This window comes from Artemia sp. Qi Xiang Cuo, chromosome 7 (genome assembly GCF_049724085.1).
Source record: "Artemia sp. Qi Xiang Cuo chromosome 7, ASM4972408v1, whole genome shotgun sequence".
Lineage (NCBI taxonomy): Eukaryota > Metazoa > Arthropoda > Branchiopoda > Anostraca > Artemiidae > Artemia > Artemia sp. Qi Xiang Cuo.
Window position 1 is genome coordinate 52233751 of NC_142800.1, and position 18205 is coordinate 52251955.

Sequence of the window (18205 nt, forward strand, 5' to 3'; positions counted from 1 at the left end):
AGTGTTTTAAAAATGTATGTAAATTTGTTTATTAATAAAAATGTATATACACAACAATGTCTTTATTCTCCACATTAGATTTCTTCTTCTTCTTCTGTATATAGGCAAGTGTCGAGAACAACTAATGCTGGTAGATCATTTGAATGCACTATATATTGATCTAGATTGGCTGCAAAGTCAGGGTCACGTTTTCTACAGTACAACGTAACTTCACTCTTATCATATCTCTTTGTATAGTCAATGATACTATTTGCATTCATGTTGTAAAATTCACGTGTTTCAATTTGTCTATTTTAAGCAATATCACATACAGTGTTTTCGAGTGGTGAATCACATTCTGTAACTGCCAAATAAAAATCCCTAGGTTAATAGTCATAATAGGCAGTGTCGTCAGAACGATGACGTAGAGACCAAATTGTCTTGTTACCCCAACAGTTGAATTGTACACCTGATTCTTCCTCCCAAAATAATTTAAAAACACAACGATACCAATCTCGCAGAAATAAACTTAAATCTCGTTTAGGGTTCTTTCCAATCATAACAGGATAAGTATTCTCCCACTAATCACATTTATCATAGCAACAATTTGAGCATAATTACCCTCTAGGATGTGAGTCACAAATCTCTTCAAGACCATATGATGACCAACTGCCAAGAGTATACATACATAGTGGACATGTATAGAACTTTTTTTTTATTTCTAGTGTCAACTCTCTCACAGCTAAAATGAAACTGATCTACGCTTTGTAAATTCAGATTGGGAAAGAGAGAGAGAGAGGAGTAACTTTGTGACGTTACATAACCTGTTTTGAAGGGAGAGTCATCTAGATAGAATCTATGGTAATGTATTCAAAAGTACGTCCACGATATTATTTTGCTATCTTTCAATTAATATATCAATAAATTGAGTAAAAGCATTTGAGTTACGTCGTAAAAGCTGCATACAATAGTCCAACGATGGAGAATCATTCTCCATTATATTGTCAAATGTTCTTTGAGAAAACATTTTCAGTTGAAGAGATAACTCGAGAAAATCGTCGTCTAGAATCAAACGTTTTTCCATAACCACAAGATGCAATATAATTCTCTCTTTCTCAAATTAATTCATTTTTGAATCCTAACACTCTCACTGCTGACTCTAGACTAACCTTGATTCATTCTACTTCAAGAATGTTCGATAACCTACTTAAAAAAGATCTAACAGAAGGAAAGAGAATATTTTCAATTACGAAACAATTTTATTGTGTGTGAACATAATTACAAGAATAATATATTACACATAGAATTACCGGTATAACTTATTGTCCTCAATATGCATCACTATTGCATTTAAAACACTTTGAAGTCTATGTATATGTACTATATTGACTTTCGCAGCGAAGAATAATTGATCATCCAATTTAAATTTACTCATAGATATCATGTGCCTTTCATACACTTCTACCCATTCAAGACAAAGTCGAGATCATCTTGTTATTTCTACTGCAATGTTTGGTACTCTTGTATCATTGCTGCTGCCACCAGCTCCCCTATCAACTTCTAATAGTGTAAACATACCACTCTTTATTGCAAATATATATCTTGACAAATAAATAAACAAGTATAGTCAAACTATTCTCTCTTCTTGAATTCTATTCTCACACTAATAACAACTATATTGAAAATCCTTCCTTATATTAGTTGTGGTTGCTACGAGCGGTTGCTAAGACCTCTTGAGCCTATTATGTAAATTCATGCTAAAATTTCTGGAAATCAGGGCTAAGTGATGTCACTTAGCTTAGTATTCTAGGTCTCTGATTGGCCTAGAAATAGGGTGTCTGGCTGTGACATCACTTAGCCCTGGATGAGCAGGGCACCCTATACTACTATAAGGCTTATTTTTTATTTTTCACTGACATTTTCACTTGATCTGGGAAAATTTGGTCCACCTTAGCCCCCTCCCCAGGGTTTTGACAAAATTACGCCCCTGTTTTAGTACTATATCACACTTCCGGATGGTAGAATTGATACAACTCGCGTAGATATGAGCAATAGCTTTCAAATGAGCCATTAAACGTCGCTATAAGAAGTTCTGGTAGCCCAGTAGCCCCAGCTTTTCCATTTAAGACAAGGCACCCAAAAGTCCGTTTTTTAGTGCCATTTGGAACTTGCTAATGGTGGAATTTATAGGAAGGAAGGACGTATATATGAGCAGTATCTTTTATATAAGCGACTACAAATTTGTCTAAGATACAGGCCATACCAAAACGCCCAATAGCAATACGCCCATACCGATACCCGTGATATCGATACGTCCGATACCAATACAACGCACAGCCATTTCCTCAGGGACTCTGGAGGGTCATAAAAATTTGTCTAAGATACAGGCAATACCAAAGCATCCAATAACAATACGCCCGTAACGATACGCGTGATATCGATACGTCTGATACCAATACAGCGTACAACCCTTTCCGTAGGGACTTTGGAGAGACATATCATCAGTAAGACCTTAGACTTTCGATCTTTGAATAATTCTGAACAAAATGACTATCTCGAAATTTTGATTGGATGACTTTGGGGAAGGGGGCCTATCAGCAGGGGGTCTAGTTGCCCTCCAATCTTTTTGGTCACTTAAAAAAGGCACTTACAAATTTAATTTCCTTTCGAAAGAGCTATTACACATCTCTCTATGATGCTCTGGCCATCCCCTAGCCCTTTTAGAAAAAAGGGAGACAGAAGTAGTATCTATACTATTGATACAGAACCTACAAGACCATGTATCTATTGATACAGAACCTACAAGACCATGTATCTATTGATACAAAACCTACAAGACCATGTATCTATTGATTGAGAACCTAAAAGACCATGTATCTATTGATTGAGAACCTACAAGACCATGTATCTATTGATTGAGAACCTACAAGACCATGTATCTATTGATTGAGAACCTACAAGACCATGTATCTATTGATTGAGAACCTACAACACCATGTATCTATTGATTGAGAACCTACAAGACCATGTATCTATTGATTGAGAACCTACAAGACCATGTATCTATTGATTGAAAACCTACAAGACCATGTATCTATTGATTGAAAAGGGACAAGGAAACCCACTATTGATGGAAAAGAGACAAGAAAAGGGACAAGGAAACCCACTATTGATTCTAAACTTACATGAAAACTTACATTGAATTTCACAAGAAAAGTAGTCTAACCGGTGCATTAAGTTACCATGGACAGTCAGCTATTACTATGAACGATACATGAGTTACTAGACGGGTTTCTAAGGCAACACCCATGTTTTGGAACTAGGAGCGAGATTGTGTGATGCAATCAGACTGGTTTCGTTTCACGGGTTCATTAATAGAACAACTAATGTTTTTGAAAAGGGTAATTACTTCTAAGTTCAATAACCAAAGTAAACATCCGATGGTTAAGAAAGCGTAACGGGTAATTAAAGAATGAGGAATGGTATGCTATAGTTAGAATGGTTTTAAGTTGAAAATTGTGACGTAAAAATAACTCTATTTGCGAAAAGGTATTTGCGAAAAGGTATTACGTTGGTTAAGAATGCCTCACGGGTAATTAAAGAATGAGGAATGGGATGCTTGCATCAACAATACAAAGAATATGCTCAGATACTTATTAGATTTGACGCCTACAAGGGACATTGGTAAAAGGTATTCAATGGCTTAATTGGTGTTAAATCATGTTGCATTAAAATAGAGTCTAACGAGGGCTTGTTAACTCAGGCAATTTGTTATAAATTTGGGGCAACATAAATCTATGAGAATGGTTAACTATGATAAAATGGTCTTATGAGTTGACCTAGCTTCAGCAGAACCTTAGGATAGTAGCGGTGACAATTATGAGATAAGGAGCAATTGCCCCCTATTTTTGAAAAATACCTTTTTGTTGCATTTATACTTTTAAAAAAATACAAAGTTCAATATTCGACGCTATCTTCAGCAGGAGCTTAGGACAAAAGCGGCGACAATTGAGAGATAGAGATTATTTGCACCCTAGTTTTTGAAAAAACACCTTTTTGTGGTATTTTACTTTTAAAAAGTTCAATATCCGAAGCTAGCTTCAGCAGGAGCTTAGGATAGTAGCACTGACAATTGAGATATAAGGAGCAATTGCCCCCTATTTTTGAAAAAAATACTTTTTTGTTGCATTTATACTTTTAAAAAATACAAAGTCCAATATTTGAAGCTAGCTGCAGCAGGAGCTTAGGATGGCAGCGGTGACAATTGGGAGATAGAGACTAATTGCCCCCTAGTTTTTGAAAAATATCTTTTTTGTGATATTTTACTTTTAAAAAGTTCAATATTTGAAGCTAGCTTCAGCAGGAGCTTAGGACGGCAGCGGTGACAATTGAGAGATAGAGATTAATTGCCCCCCTAGTTTTTGAAAAATACCTTTTTTGTGATATTTTACTTTTAAAAAGTTCAATATTCGAAGCTATCTTCAGCAGGAGCTTAGGACGGCAGCGGTGACAATTGAGAGATAGAGATTAATTGCCCCATAGTTTTTGAAAAATACCTTTTTGTGATATTTTACTTTTAAAAAGTTCAATATTCGAAGCTAGCTACAGCAGGAGCTTAGGACGGCAGCGGTGACAATTGAGAGATAGAGATTAATTGCCCCGTAGTTTTTGAAAAATACCTTTTTGTGATATTTTACTTTTAAAAAGTTCAATATTCGAAGCTAGCTACAGTAGGAGCTTAGGACGGCAGCGGTGACAATTGAGAGATAGAGATTAATTCCCCCCTAGTTTTTGAAAAATACCTTTTTGTGATATTTTACTGTTAAAAAGTTCAATATTCGAAGCTATCTTCAGCAGGAGCTTAGGACGGCAGCGGTGACAATTGAGAGATAGAGATTAATTGCCCCATAGTTTTTGAAAAATACTTTTTTGTGACATTTTACTTTTAAAAAGTTCAATATTCGAAGCTAGCTACAGTAGGAGCTTAGGACGGAAGCGTTGACAATTGAGAGATAGAGATTAGTTGCCCCCTATTTTTGAAAAATACCTTTTTGGGATATTTTACTTTAAAAAAGTTCAATATTCGAAGCTATCTTAAGCAGGAGCTTAGGACGGCAGCGGTGACATTTGAGAGATAGAGATTAATTCCCCCCCTAGTTTTTGAAAAATACCTTTTTGTACTATTTTACTTTTCAAAAGTTCAATATTCGAAGCTAGCTTCAGCAGGAGCTTAGGATAGTAGCGGTGACAATTGAGAGATAGAGATTAATTGCCCCCCTAGTTTTTGAAAAAAGTAGAAGTGACCCTAAAGCCCCCACGAGAACACCCCTGCTGCCATCTACAATTTAGTTTAATGCTGACGGGACATAATTTATTCAAGGATTATCGATCGAGTCTAATGGGGGTCAAGTTCAATCGATCTGTTGTTGTTGTTTGGCCACGTGTAATGGCATGAAGGGTGATTTACATAATCGATGGAGGAATTATTGATTTATGACACTGTGGGGTGATTTACATAATCGATGGGGGAATTATTGGTTCACGAAGGGGGAATTATGAAACAAACATGGCTTCATTGTTGTTTGGCTAGCCTGTCCTGAGAACTTGATTTATATAATCGCTAGGGGAAATTATTGATTCACGAAGGGGGAATTATGAAACAAACATGACTTCATTATTGTTTGGCTAACCTAACCTGTGAACTTGATTTACATAATCGGCGGGGAAATTGTTGATTCACGAAGAGGGAATTAAGAAACATTAAGGCTTCTTTAATCTTAGGTCTGAGGGATAAACTTTCTTTAGGACAGAGAGAAAAATTAATATTCTATTTTTAAATAGGGCTTCATTGTTCTTTAGTGTCAGGAATCATAAATGACATCACTTGTTATCTTGGAATTATGCGTGAGTCTAAAGAGATAGAAATATTGATTCACGAAGGGGGGAATTAAGAAACAAACAAGGCTTCATTAATCTTTAGGCCTGAGGGATTTACATAATCGGCGGGGACATTGTTGATTCACGAAGAGGGAATTAAGAAACATTAAGGCTTCTTTAATCTTAGGTCTGAGGGATAAACGTTCTTTAGGACAGAGAGAAAAATTAATATTCTATTTTTAAATAGGGATTCATTGATCTTTAGTGTCAGGAATCATAAATGACATCACTTGTTATCTTGGAATTATGCGGGAGTCTAAAGACATAGAAATTCTATTTTTAAATACGGCTTCACGGAGCTTTAAGTCGGAGAGGTAAATTGATATTCTAACGAAACCATAATAGTTTAGCTAGGAACATTTATGAGATGAAGAGATTAACGAAGGAAAGGGTTTCCTAGAAATTTGAAATGTGAAAGCACAGAGATGCCAAAAAACAAAAGGAACACACAGAAATTACTTTTAGGTGATTATTTGGGCGAAACGGTTTTAGATAGGTTATGGAATTATTTCGGCGAAACCGTTAGAGACGTTTTAAAAGATGATTTAGAAAGGGTTTTAGAAGAGGTTTTGAGTGTGGTCGTTATAGTAAACAAGTTCTATTTGAACAGTGTCGTGAGGTCCTCTACCCAACCCCAAAGGGCTCCCGATCGCCCTACCCCGTTCCAAAGGGTTCCAATTCCCATACCCCAAACCAGAAGGAAACCCCCGGTCCCCAAAGGTTCCCAGGGCTCCCACCGGCCCCCCCGACCCGCACAGGCCCCCCCCGGGCCCCCCAAAGGCACATCGAGCTCCCAAAAGACCACCGGGGTTCCAAAGGCCATCACCCGGTCTCCAAATGTCCCCCAGGCTCTCAACCGGCCCCCAGGACCCCCAAAGGCCCTCCACCGGCACCCAAAGGTCCCCCAGGCTCCCAAAGGGCCCCCCACCCTCCCTCTCCCTCTCCTCCCCACTCCTAACCGTCACCTCCCCCTCCCCCAAACCCCCTCCCCCCAACCCCCTCCCCTCCTCCCCCTCCTCCCCTCCTCCCTCCCCCCTCCCCTCCTCCCCCTCCCCCTCCCCATCCTCCCCTCCCCATTTTTTAAATATTTTTTGTGCATTGAGACACAGAAGGGACACCCTCCCCCAAGGGTCCCCCAAACACCCTCCCCGGGCCCCCCCAAAGAGTCCCCTCTCCATTTTTTTTAATACTTTTTTTTGGCTTTATTATGTCTTCTGGACAAGTTCCATTCATATTTTCATTACTAAACCCATTTTCCAACCTCAAAGAGTCCCCCCCCCCATTTGTAAATAATTTCTTGAATTTTTTATCATGGTATTTTTTAACTTTTTACGTTCTGACCTTTCTCAAAGAGTCAAATTTAAAGTTCTATTCCAAATATTTTCCCGGAACAATAAAAGTCCCAAGACATAAAAAATCTAAAGTTCACTTCTAAATTTTTCCGTAGAAGATTGGAAAAGTTATGCTATGATTGTGATTATTTTCTATGAAGATAAAAAATTTCACTTGAATTCGAAATTTTCTTAAATTCAGTTCTGACCATTCTCAAAGAGATGAAAAAATTTAAAGTTCTGTTCCAAATATTTCCCTGGAAGAAGAAAAGTTCAACTTCGATTCTGAATTTTATCAATGAAAATGAAATAAGTTATTGATAAATTCTATTTTCCAAAAATAATATAAAATTTACCACTTCAATTTCTATGTTTCTAAAATTTATTACAAAATTTAAAATATTGTACCAAATTTTTCTTTTAATAAATAAAAGTAAAATTTCTTCCCATGGGAATGCATAATAAAACAATTATTTTATAATGAACAACTGGGACTTTAATGTCAGCAATTAATGGGTCATGTTTACACAGACATAAAAATAATTAGTACTGCAGTAAATTTTTTCTTAGAATGGAGGGCAATTGATCCTTTGTTATTGATTATCTTATATGAAGATAAAAAGTTTCATTTTAATTCTAAATTTTCTTAAATTCAGTTCCGACCTTTCTCAAAGATATGAAAAAATTTAAAGTTCTGTTCAATATATTTTCTCGGAAGAAGAAAAGTTCAACTTCGATTCTGAATTTTTTCATTGAAAATGAAATAAGTTATTTATCAATTCTATTTCTCCAAAATAATATAAAAATTTTCCACTTCAGTTCAGATTTTTCTCAAAGAGATGAAAAATTTAAAATACTATACCAAATTTTTCATAGAAGATAGAAAAGTTCATGTTCTCTTCTGAATTTTACCTACAAACACAATTCAATTCTAATTTCTCCAGAGAAAAAAAAAAGCTTCCACTTCAGTTTTAAGTTCACCAAGACATAAAAAATTTAAAGTTCTGTTCTAAATTTTTCTGTAGAAGATAGGAAAAAGTTATACTATGATAGTGATTATTGTCCACGAAGATAAAAAGTTTAACTTTAATTATGAATTTTCTTAAATTCAGTTCCGACTTTTAACATAGAGATGAAAAAAATTTAAAGTTCTTTTTCAAGTTTTTCATAGAATATTGGAAAAGTTATACTTTTATAGTGAATATTCAAGTTCTCTTCTTAATTTTATCAAAGAAAACAATTCAATTCTAATTTCTCCAGAGAAAATAAAAAGCTGCCACTTCAGTTTTAAGTTCTACATGACATAAAAAATTTAAAGTTCAGTTCGAAATTTCTATATATAGGATAGGAAAAGTTATACTATGATTGTGATTATTTTCTATGAAGATTAAAAAGTTTCATTTCAATTTTAAATTTTTTCCATGAAGTGAAGAAAAGTTCAACTTCGATTCTGAATTTTCTCAATGAAAATGAAACAATTTATTGATCATTTATATTTTCCCAGAATAATATAAAAATTCTTTACTTCAGTTCAGATTTTTCTCAAACAGATGAAAAATTTAAAATACTGTTCAAAATTTTTCATAGAAGATAGAAAAGTTCTTGTTCTCTTCTGAATTTTACCAAAGAACATAATTCATTTCTAATTTCTCCAGAGAAAATAAAAAGTTTCCATATCACTTAAGTTCACGAAGACATAAAAATTTAAAGTTCAATTCTAAATTTTTCCATAGAAGATAGGACAATTTATACTATGATTGTGATTATTTTCCATGAAGATAAAAAGTTTCACTTTAATTCTAAATTTTCTTAAATTCAATTCCGACCTTTCTCAAAGAGATGAAAAAAATTAAAGTTCTGTTCCAAATATTTTCCCGGAAGAAGAAAAGTTCAACTTCGATTCTGAATTTTCTCAATGAAAATGAAAAAGTTATTGATCAAATCTTTTTTCCCAAAAATAATATAAAATTTTCCACTTCAGTTCAGATTTTTTTCTCAAAGAGATGAAGAAATTTAAAGTTCTGTTCCAAATTTTTCAGAGAAGATAGGAAAAGTTATACTTTGATCGTGAATATTCGAGTTCTATTCTGAATTTTACCAAAGAACAAAATTCAATTCTAATTTCCTCAATAAAAAATTTAAAGTTCAATTCAAAATTTTTCGATGGAAGATATAAAAAGTAATACCATACGTGTGAATATTTTCACGGAAGATAAAAAGTTATAGTTCAATTTAAAATTTTCTCAATGAAGTGAAGAAAAGTTCAAGTTCTCTTCTGAACTTTACCAAAGAACACAATTCATTTCTAATTTCACCAGAGAAAATAAAAATATTCCACTTCAGTTCTTTATTTCACAAAGACATAAAGAAATTTAAAGTTCAATTCTAAATTTTTCGGTGGAAGATAGAAAAAGTAATACCATACTTGTGAATATTTTCATGGAAGATAAAAAGTTCTAGTTCAATTTAAAATTTTCTCAACAAAGTGAAGGAAAGTTCAAGTTATCTTCTGAATTTTCTCAATGAAAAAGAAATTAGTCAGTGATCAGTTATATTTCTCAAAATAATATAAAAAATTTTCACTTTAGTTCAGATTTGATCTAAAGAGATGAAAAGTTTAAAATACTGTTCCTAAATTTTCACTGAAGATAAAAAAGTTAAATCTGGTTCGAAGAGATGAAAAATTTAAAATACTCTTTCAAATTTTTCACTGAAGATAAAAAAGTTCAAGTTCTCTTCGGAATTTTACCAAAGAAGACAATTCAATTATAATTTATCAAGAGAAAATAAAAATCTTCCAGTTCAGTTCTTTATTTCACAAGGACAAAGAAATTTAAAGTTCATTTATGTATTTTTCAGTGGGAGATATAAAAAGTAATACCATACTTGTGAATATTTTCACGGAAGTTAAAAAGTTGTAGTTCAATATAAAATTTTCTCAACGAAGTAAAGAAAAGTTCAAGTTCTCTTCTGAACTTTACCAAAGAACACACTTCAATTCTAATTTCTCCAGAGAAAACAAAAATCTTCCACTTCAGTTCTTTATTTCACAAAGACATAAAGAAATTTAAAGTTCAATTCTAATTTTTCGGTGGAAGTTAGAAACAGTAATCCCATACATGATAATATTTTCAATTAATATAAAAATTTCTATTTCAAAATTAAATTTTCTCAACGAAGTCAATTAATGTTCAATATCTCTTCTGAACCTTAAAAAAGTCCACAAGACAATTGTAATTTATCAATATACCACAAAAAGACTTAACTTCAGTTAAATATATCACAATCACAAATATATATTAAGTTCATTACGAAATTTTTCGATGAGAGTTAGAAAAAGTAATATAACACTAGTGAATATTTTCACAAAACATAAAAAGTTCTCGTTCAATTTAAAAATTTCACAACAAAGTCAAGGAAAGTTCAACTTATCTTCTTATCTATGACAATTAGCACTCTACAATACTTAGGATGACATATGCAGCAACACTTATAAATTTCATGTCTGTATTCTGAACGTGACTATGGATTTTTTAAGACCATATCTAAATTTCTCGGAGGGATGGAGCGAAATTATTAAACTACACACTACACTCTTGTTTTAGATAGTTTCTCACAGTTTTATCGATATATGTCTCAGATCGTTAAAGTTAAGCTATTTAATAGCGAAAACCTGCAAACAAGGAAAAAATTTTAAGTTTTCCATTATTACCTAAGCAATTATGATAAAAATGAAGATATTTTTGCACAGTTTCAAATAGCTCTTGCTAAGTTTGCTAAAGACAAGCTATTTTCTTGCGAAAACACAAACAAAATCATAAAAAATGTTAAATTTTCCTTGAGTACCTATCCAATTATGATTAAATGAAGATATTTATGGAGAGTTTCAAGTAGCTATGGCTAAGTTTGCTTAAGAAAAGCAATTTTCTTCCACAAACACACAAAATCAGAACTAAAATGTTCAATGTTCCTCCATTATCTACGCAATTAGTCTTAAATGAAGATATTTATGCAGAGTTTCAACTATCTATGGCTAAGTTTGCTAAAGACAAGCTATTTTCGTGCGAAAACACACAAAATCAGAAAAAATGTTCTTTTGTAATCTAGTACCGACTCTTCTATGCTTATAAGTAGGTATTGATTCAGAGTTTTAACTAGTTATGGCTAAGTTTTCTAAAGATAAGTTATTTTCTTACAAAAACACACAAAATCAGAAGTAAATGCACAGTGTTCCTCTAGTACATACGCAATTAGAATAAAAATTAATATATTTATTCAGATTTTAAATTACCTACTTATAAGTTTGCTATACACAAGCTATTTTCTATAGAAAACACACAAACTCAGAAGTAAAATGTTCAATGTTCCTTTAGTACCTACGGAATTAAGCTAAAAATGAAGATATTTAAGCAGGGTTTCAACTAGCTATGGCTAAGTTTGCTAAAGACAAGCTGTTCTCTTGCGAAAACACACACAATCAGAAAAAATATTCAATATTCCTTTAGTACCTACGCAATTAGGCTGAAGCTTTTTATTTCCTCTGGAGATATTAGAATTGAATTATACTTTTTGTAAAATTCAGATTAGAACTTTAACTTTTCTATCTTCTAAGAAACATTTGGAACAATATTTAAAATTTTTTCATCTCTTTGAGAAAAATCTGACTTGAAGTGTTAAATTTTCTATTATTTTGTGAAAATAGACTTTATCAATAGCTTATTTCATTTTCATTGAGAAAATTCAGAATTGAAGTTGAACTTTTCTTCTTCCGGGGAAATATTTGGAGCAGAACTTTAAATCTTTTCATCTCTTTGAGAATGTTCAGAACTGAATTTAAGAAAATTTAGAATTAAAGTGAAATTTTTTATCTTCATAGAAAATAATCACAATCATAGTATAACTTTTCATATCTTCTACGGAAAAATTTAGAAGTGAACTTTAAATTTTTTATGTCTTGGGACTTTTCTTGTTCCGGGAAAATATTTGGAATAGAACTTTAAATTTGACTCTTTGAGAAAGGTCGGAACGTAAAAAGTTAAAAAATACCATGTTAAAAAATTCAAGAAAGTATTTACAAATTGGGGAGGGGACTCTTTGAGGTTGGAAAATGGGTTTAGGAATGACATTATGAATGGAACTTGTTCAGAAGATATAATAAAGCCAAAAAAAAGTATTAAAAAAAATGGAGAGGGGGCTCTTTGGGGGGGGCCGGGGGGGGGTGTTTGGGGGACCCTTGGGGGAGGGTGTCCCTTCTGTGTCTCAATGCACAAAAAATATTAAAAAAAATGGGGAGGGGAGGATGAGGAGGGGGAGGGGAGGGGAGGAGGGGAAGGGGAGGAGGGGAGGAGAGGGGGAGGAGGGGAGGGGTTGGGGGGAGGGGGTTGGGGGGAGGTGACGGTGAGGAGTGGGGAGGAGAGGGAGAGGGAGGGTGGGGGGCCCTTTGGGAGCCTGGGGGACCTTTGGGTGCCGGTGGAGGGCCTTTGGGGGTCCTGGGGGCCGGTTGAGAGCCTGGGGGACATTTGGAGACTGGGTGATGGCCTTTGGGACCCCGGTGGTCTGTTGGGAGCTCGATATGCCTTTGGGGGGCCGGGGGTGGGCGTTTGTGGGTCGGGGGGGCCGGGGGGAGCCGTGGGACCCTTGCTAGACGGGGGGGTTTCTGCGGTTGGGGGTTTTGGGTATGGGAACCATTGGGTTCGGTGTAGAGTCTTCGGGAGCCTTTGGGGTTGGGGTAGAGGAACTCACGACATTGTACAAATAGAAATTTTTTACTATAACGACCACACTCAAAACCTCTTCTAAAACCCTTTCTAAATCATCTTTTAAAACGTCTCTAACGGTTTCGCCGAAATAATTCCATAACCTATCTAAAACCGTTTCGCCCAAATAATCCCAAAAAGTAATTTCTGTGTGTTCCTGTTGTTTTTTGGCATCTCTGTGCTTTCACATTTCAAATTTCTAGGAAACCCTTTCCATCGTTAATCTCTTCATCTCATTAATGTTCCTATCTAAACTATTATGGTTTCGTTAGAATATCAATTTACATCTCCGACTTAAAGCTCAGTGAAGCCGAATTTAAAAATAGGATTTCTATGTCTTTAGACTCGCGCATAATTCCAAGATAACAAGTGATGTCATTTATAATTCCTGACACTAAAGATCAATGAAGCCCTATTGAAAAATAGAATATTAATTTTTCTCTCTGTCCTAAAGAACGTTTATCCCTCAGACCTAAGATTAAAGAATCCTTAATGTTTCTTAATTCCCTCTTCGTGAATCAACAATTTCCCCGCCGATTATGTAAATCAAGTTCACATGTTAGGTTAGCCAAACAATAATGAAGTCATGTTTGTTTCATAATTCCCCCTTCGTGAATCAATAATTTCCCCTAGCGATTATGTAAATCAAGTTCTCAGGCCAGGCTAGCCAAACAACAATGAAGCCATGTTTGTTTCTTAATTCCCCCTTCGTGAACCAATAATTCCCCCATTGATTATGTAAATCACCCCACAGTGTCATAAATCAATAATTCCTCCATCGATTATGTAAATCACCCCTCATGCCATTACACGTGGCCAAACAACAACAACAACAACAGATCGATTGACCTTGACCCCCATTAGACTCGATCGATAATCCTTGAATAAATTATGTCTCCCCCATCGATTATGTAAATCACTCCTCATGCCATTACACGTGGCCAAACAACAACAACAACAGATCGATTGACCTTGACCCCCATTAGACTCGATCGATAATCCTTGAATAAATTATGTCCCGTCAGCATTAAACTAAATTGTAGATGGCAGCAGGGGTGTTCTCGTGGGGGCTTTAGGGTCACTTCTACTGAAAAACACCTTTTTGGGGTATTTTGCTTTTAAAAAGTTCGATATTCGAAGCTAGCTTCAGCAGGAGCTTAGGATAGTAGCGGTGACAATTGAGACATAGAGATTAATTGCCCCCCAGCTTTGGAAAAATACCTTTTTTGTGATATTTTACTTCCAAAAAGTTCAATATTCGAAGCTAGCTTCAGCAGGAGCTTAGGATAGTAGCGGTGACAATTGAGAGATAAGGAGAAATTGCCCCCTAGTTTTTGAAAAATTCCTTTTAGTGGTATTTTACTTTTAAAAAGTTAAATATTCAAAGCTATCTTCAGCAGCAGCTTAGGGCAAAAGCGGTGACAATTGAGAGATAGAGATTAATTCCCCCCTAGTTTTTGAAAAATACCTTTTTGTGATATTTGATGACAGAGTGGATGTCTTAGACTAGTTATAATGCTGTACTCTGCCATGAATCACTTGCGAAAACCCGGATGAATTACTTGAAAATAAAGTTTTGACAAGAAATGTCTGAAAAGTATTTCTGGGGAGATGGGGCGATGACAGAAGCGTGTCTTAGAGTAGTTATAGTTCTGTACTGTGGCACGAATTGCTTGTGAAAAACCCAAATGAATGACTTGAAAATAAAGTTTTAACAAGAAATGTCTGAAAAGTGTTTTTGGGAGATGGGGCGAGGACAGCAGCGTGTCTTAGAGTAGTTATAGTACTGTACCGTGGCACGAATTCCTTTTGAAAAACCCAAATGAATGACTTGAAATAAAATTTCTAACGAGAAATGTCTGAAATTTTTTTTTGGGGGGGGGATGGGGCGATGACAGATTGGATGTCTCAGACTAGTGATGGTGCTGTACTGTGGCACGAATTGCATGCGAAAAACCCAAATGAATGACTTGAAATAAAATTTTTAACAAGAAATGTCTGAAAAGTATTTTTGGGAGATGGGGCGATGACAGAGTGAATGTCTTAGACTAGTTATAGTGCTGTACTCTGGCATGAATTGCTTTTTGAAAACCCGGGTGAATTAGTTGAAAATAAAATTTTAACAAGAAATGTCTGAAATGTGTTTTTGGAGAGATGGGGTGATGACAGAAAGGTGTCGTAGACTAGTTATAGTTCAGTACTGTGGCACGAATTGCTTTCGAAAACTCAAATGAATGACTTGAAATAGAATTTTTAACGAGAAATGTCTGAAAATTGTTTTTGGGCAGATGGGGCGATGACAGAAGCGTGTCTTAGAGTAGTTATAGTTCTGTACTATGGTACGAATTGATTGTGAGAAACTCAAATGAATGACTTGAAATGAAATTTATAACAAGAAATGTCTGAAAATTGTTTTTTTTTGGGGGGGTGGGTGGGTGATGAGAGAGTGGATGTCTTAGACTAGTGATAGTGCTGTACTGTGGCACGAATTGCTTTCGAAAACCGAAATGAAGGACTTGAAATAAAAAATTTAACGAGAAAGGTCTGAAAATTGTTTTTGGGGGGAGGGGGCGGTGACAGAAGCGTGTCTTAGAGTAGTTATAGTTATGTACTTTGGCACGAATTCCTGGTGAAAAACCAAAATGAATGACTTTAAATAAAAAATTTTAACGAGAAATGTCTGAAAAGTGTTTTTGGGGAGATGGGGCAATGACAGAAGCGTGTCTTAGAGTAGTTATAGTTCTGTACTGTGGCACAATTGCTTGTGAAAACCCAAAATGAATGACTTGAAATAGAATTTTTAACGAGAAATGTCTGAAAATAGTTTTTTTTTGGGGTGTGGGGTGGGGCAATGACAGTTTGGATGTCTTAGACTAGTGATAGTGCTGTACTGTGGCAGGTATTGCTTGCGAAAAACCCAAATGAATGACCTGAAATAAAAATTTTAACGAGAAATGCTTGAAAAGTGTTTTTGGGGAGATGGGGCGATGACAGAAGCGTGTCTTAGAGTAATTAAAGTTCTGTACTGTGGTAAGAATTGATAGTGAAAAACCCAAATGAACGACTTGAAATAAAAATTTTAACAAGAAATGTCTGAATAGTGTTTTTGGGGGGATGGGGCGATTACAGAATGGATGTCTTAGACTAGTTATAATGCTGTACTCTGGCATGAATTGCTTGCGAAATCCCGAATGAATTACTTGAAAATAAAGTTTTGACAAGAAATGTCTGAAAAGTGTTTCTGGGGAGATGGGGGCGATGACAGAAGCGTGTCTTAGAGTAGTTATAGTTCTGTACTGTGGCACGAATTGCTTGTGAAAAACCCAAATGAAAGACTTGAAAATAAAGTTTTCCAAAAATAAAACTATTTTCGTAAAATCTGAGCTAATAAGGGTTTTTGGCCGTAAACTCTAGTTTCTTGTAAGAAAATTATGGAAAATACAATTCTCTAGTTCAAACGTGAAACTTAAGTCCAGTTTTGGATGCTAATAATGATGAGGACTGATGGTTCTAATTCAATATTTTTTTCATAAAAACAAACTATTTTTTCAAACTTTGAAATTATTCAACTCTATTTATGTTTTGTCATGACAGTAAGGATTTAGATTTCATTGTAATACCGAAAAAATTGAAATCTTATGTTGGAGGATATGTGAGACTGAGATCTCTAGAGATGATTTCACTCAATGAGAATACCAACCTAAAATTAAACGTCGATGATAGAGGACAACTTCTTGATACTCTTGTAGGTAAGGCATTACCTACTGATGCATCCAATCGTCATCTTTCAGGTATTAGCATTCAACGGAAGGTCAATAAAAGAAAGGCCTACTCTTCTACTAATATCGTAAACCATATCTTGTCTACGTGCCGATTTTTTACCTGTGTAAAAATAATGTGATAATAGACAGTGAAATTGCCAGAAAAATAAAAGGGCATTGTCAGAAAATATCACTATGGAATATAAGGATGAATCGATGAAAAACAAAGCACCAGCAAACGTTACTGCCTATTGATCAAACAGTCAATGAATCAAATAATACCAAAGACGAAAAGCATATTGAGCCTGTTGATGAGACACCAGTAGAAATTGTGTATGATTCAAAATGGAATAATGATTATTCTACTGATTACGAACTAAAAGAAGACAATAGCTACAATATCAAGAGAGAACATGGTGAACTATTCTATGGAACAGATTCAAAATGTCCAAAGTTAATCATTGATATTAATAATATATCATAATATATTTTTGTATTAATATTCTACATAGCATTATTTCATTAAAAATATTACACTGTTTTGTGTTCATTATTTTTATCTTGTCTACGTGCCGAAACTGTTACCTGTGTATAAATAATGTGATAATAGACAGTGAAATTGCCAAAAAATAAAAAGGGCATTGTCAGAAAATATCACTATGGAATATAAAGATGAATCGATGAAAAACAAAGCACCAGCAAACGTTACTACCATTGATCAAACAGTAAATGAACCAAATAATACCAAGGACGAAAAGCATATTGAGCCTGTTGATGAGACACCTGTAAAAATTGTATATGACTCAAAATGGAATAATAATTATTCTACTGATTACGAACTAAGAGAAGACAATAGCTACAATATCAAGAGAGAACATGGGGAACTATTCTATGGAACAGATTATAAATGTCCAAAGTTAATCATTGATATTAATAATGTATCATAATATATTTTTGTATCAATATTCTACATAGCTTTATTTCATTAAAAATATTACACTGTTATGTGTTCATTATTTTTAGAGTAAGCTAGCATATCAAACGTTTAGAATGTCTATTAAAACATCGGAAATGTAAAAAAAGGAATTTGCATACATCTATTGTCAGACACATGGGATAACATTGACAAAATCTAGGTATCAGAATGAATAAATTCTTTATCAACATCCATTGTGGGATATATCATTATGTCATTATGAAAAAATTGTAAGTAAGTAAGTAAGTAAGTAACAAACTCTTTATTGAATTCACCTCTTGGATACACAATACAGAAATTTATTTCAGGAAATTATGAAAAAAAAAATTGAACAAATTCTATATTAACATTCATTATTGATTGAAGTCGCTTCCTAGACAGACAATACAGATATTTCACTAAATCTAAGTATAAGAGTGATTAAATTCTATATCAACATCCATTTCTCGGATACATAGGAAAAAG

General features: G+C 34.4%; 1 protein-coding gene across 1 annotated transcript in view; it reads left to right on the top strand.

Annotated features, from left to right (window-relative positions):
- Positions 1-817: 817 nt before the first annotated feature.
- The window catches only part of LOC148950408 (uncharacterized), a 65842-nt gene continuing 48454 nt past the window's right edge, over positions 818-18205 (top strand). Inside the window, exon 1 of the mRNA XM_089091591.1 lies at positions 818-855. Coding sequence (XP_088947717.1) covers positions 838-855 — 18 coding nt within the window. The 5' untranslated portion in view covers positions 818-837. The remainder of the gene's footprint in view (positions 856-18205) is intronic.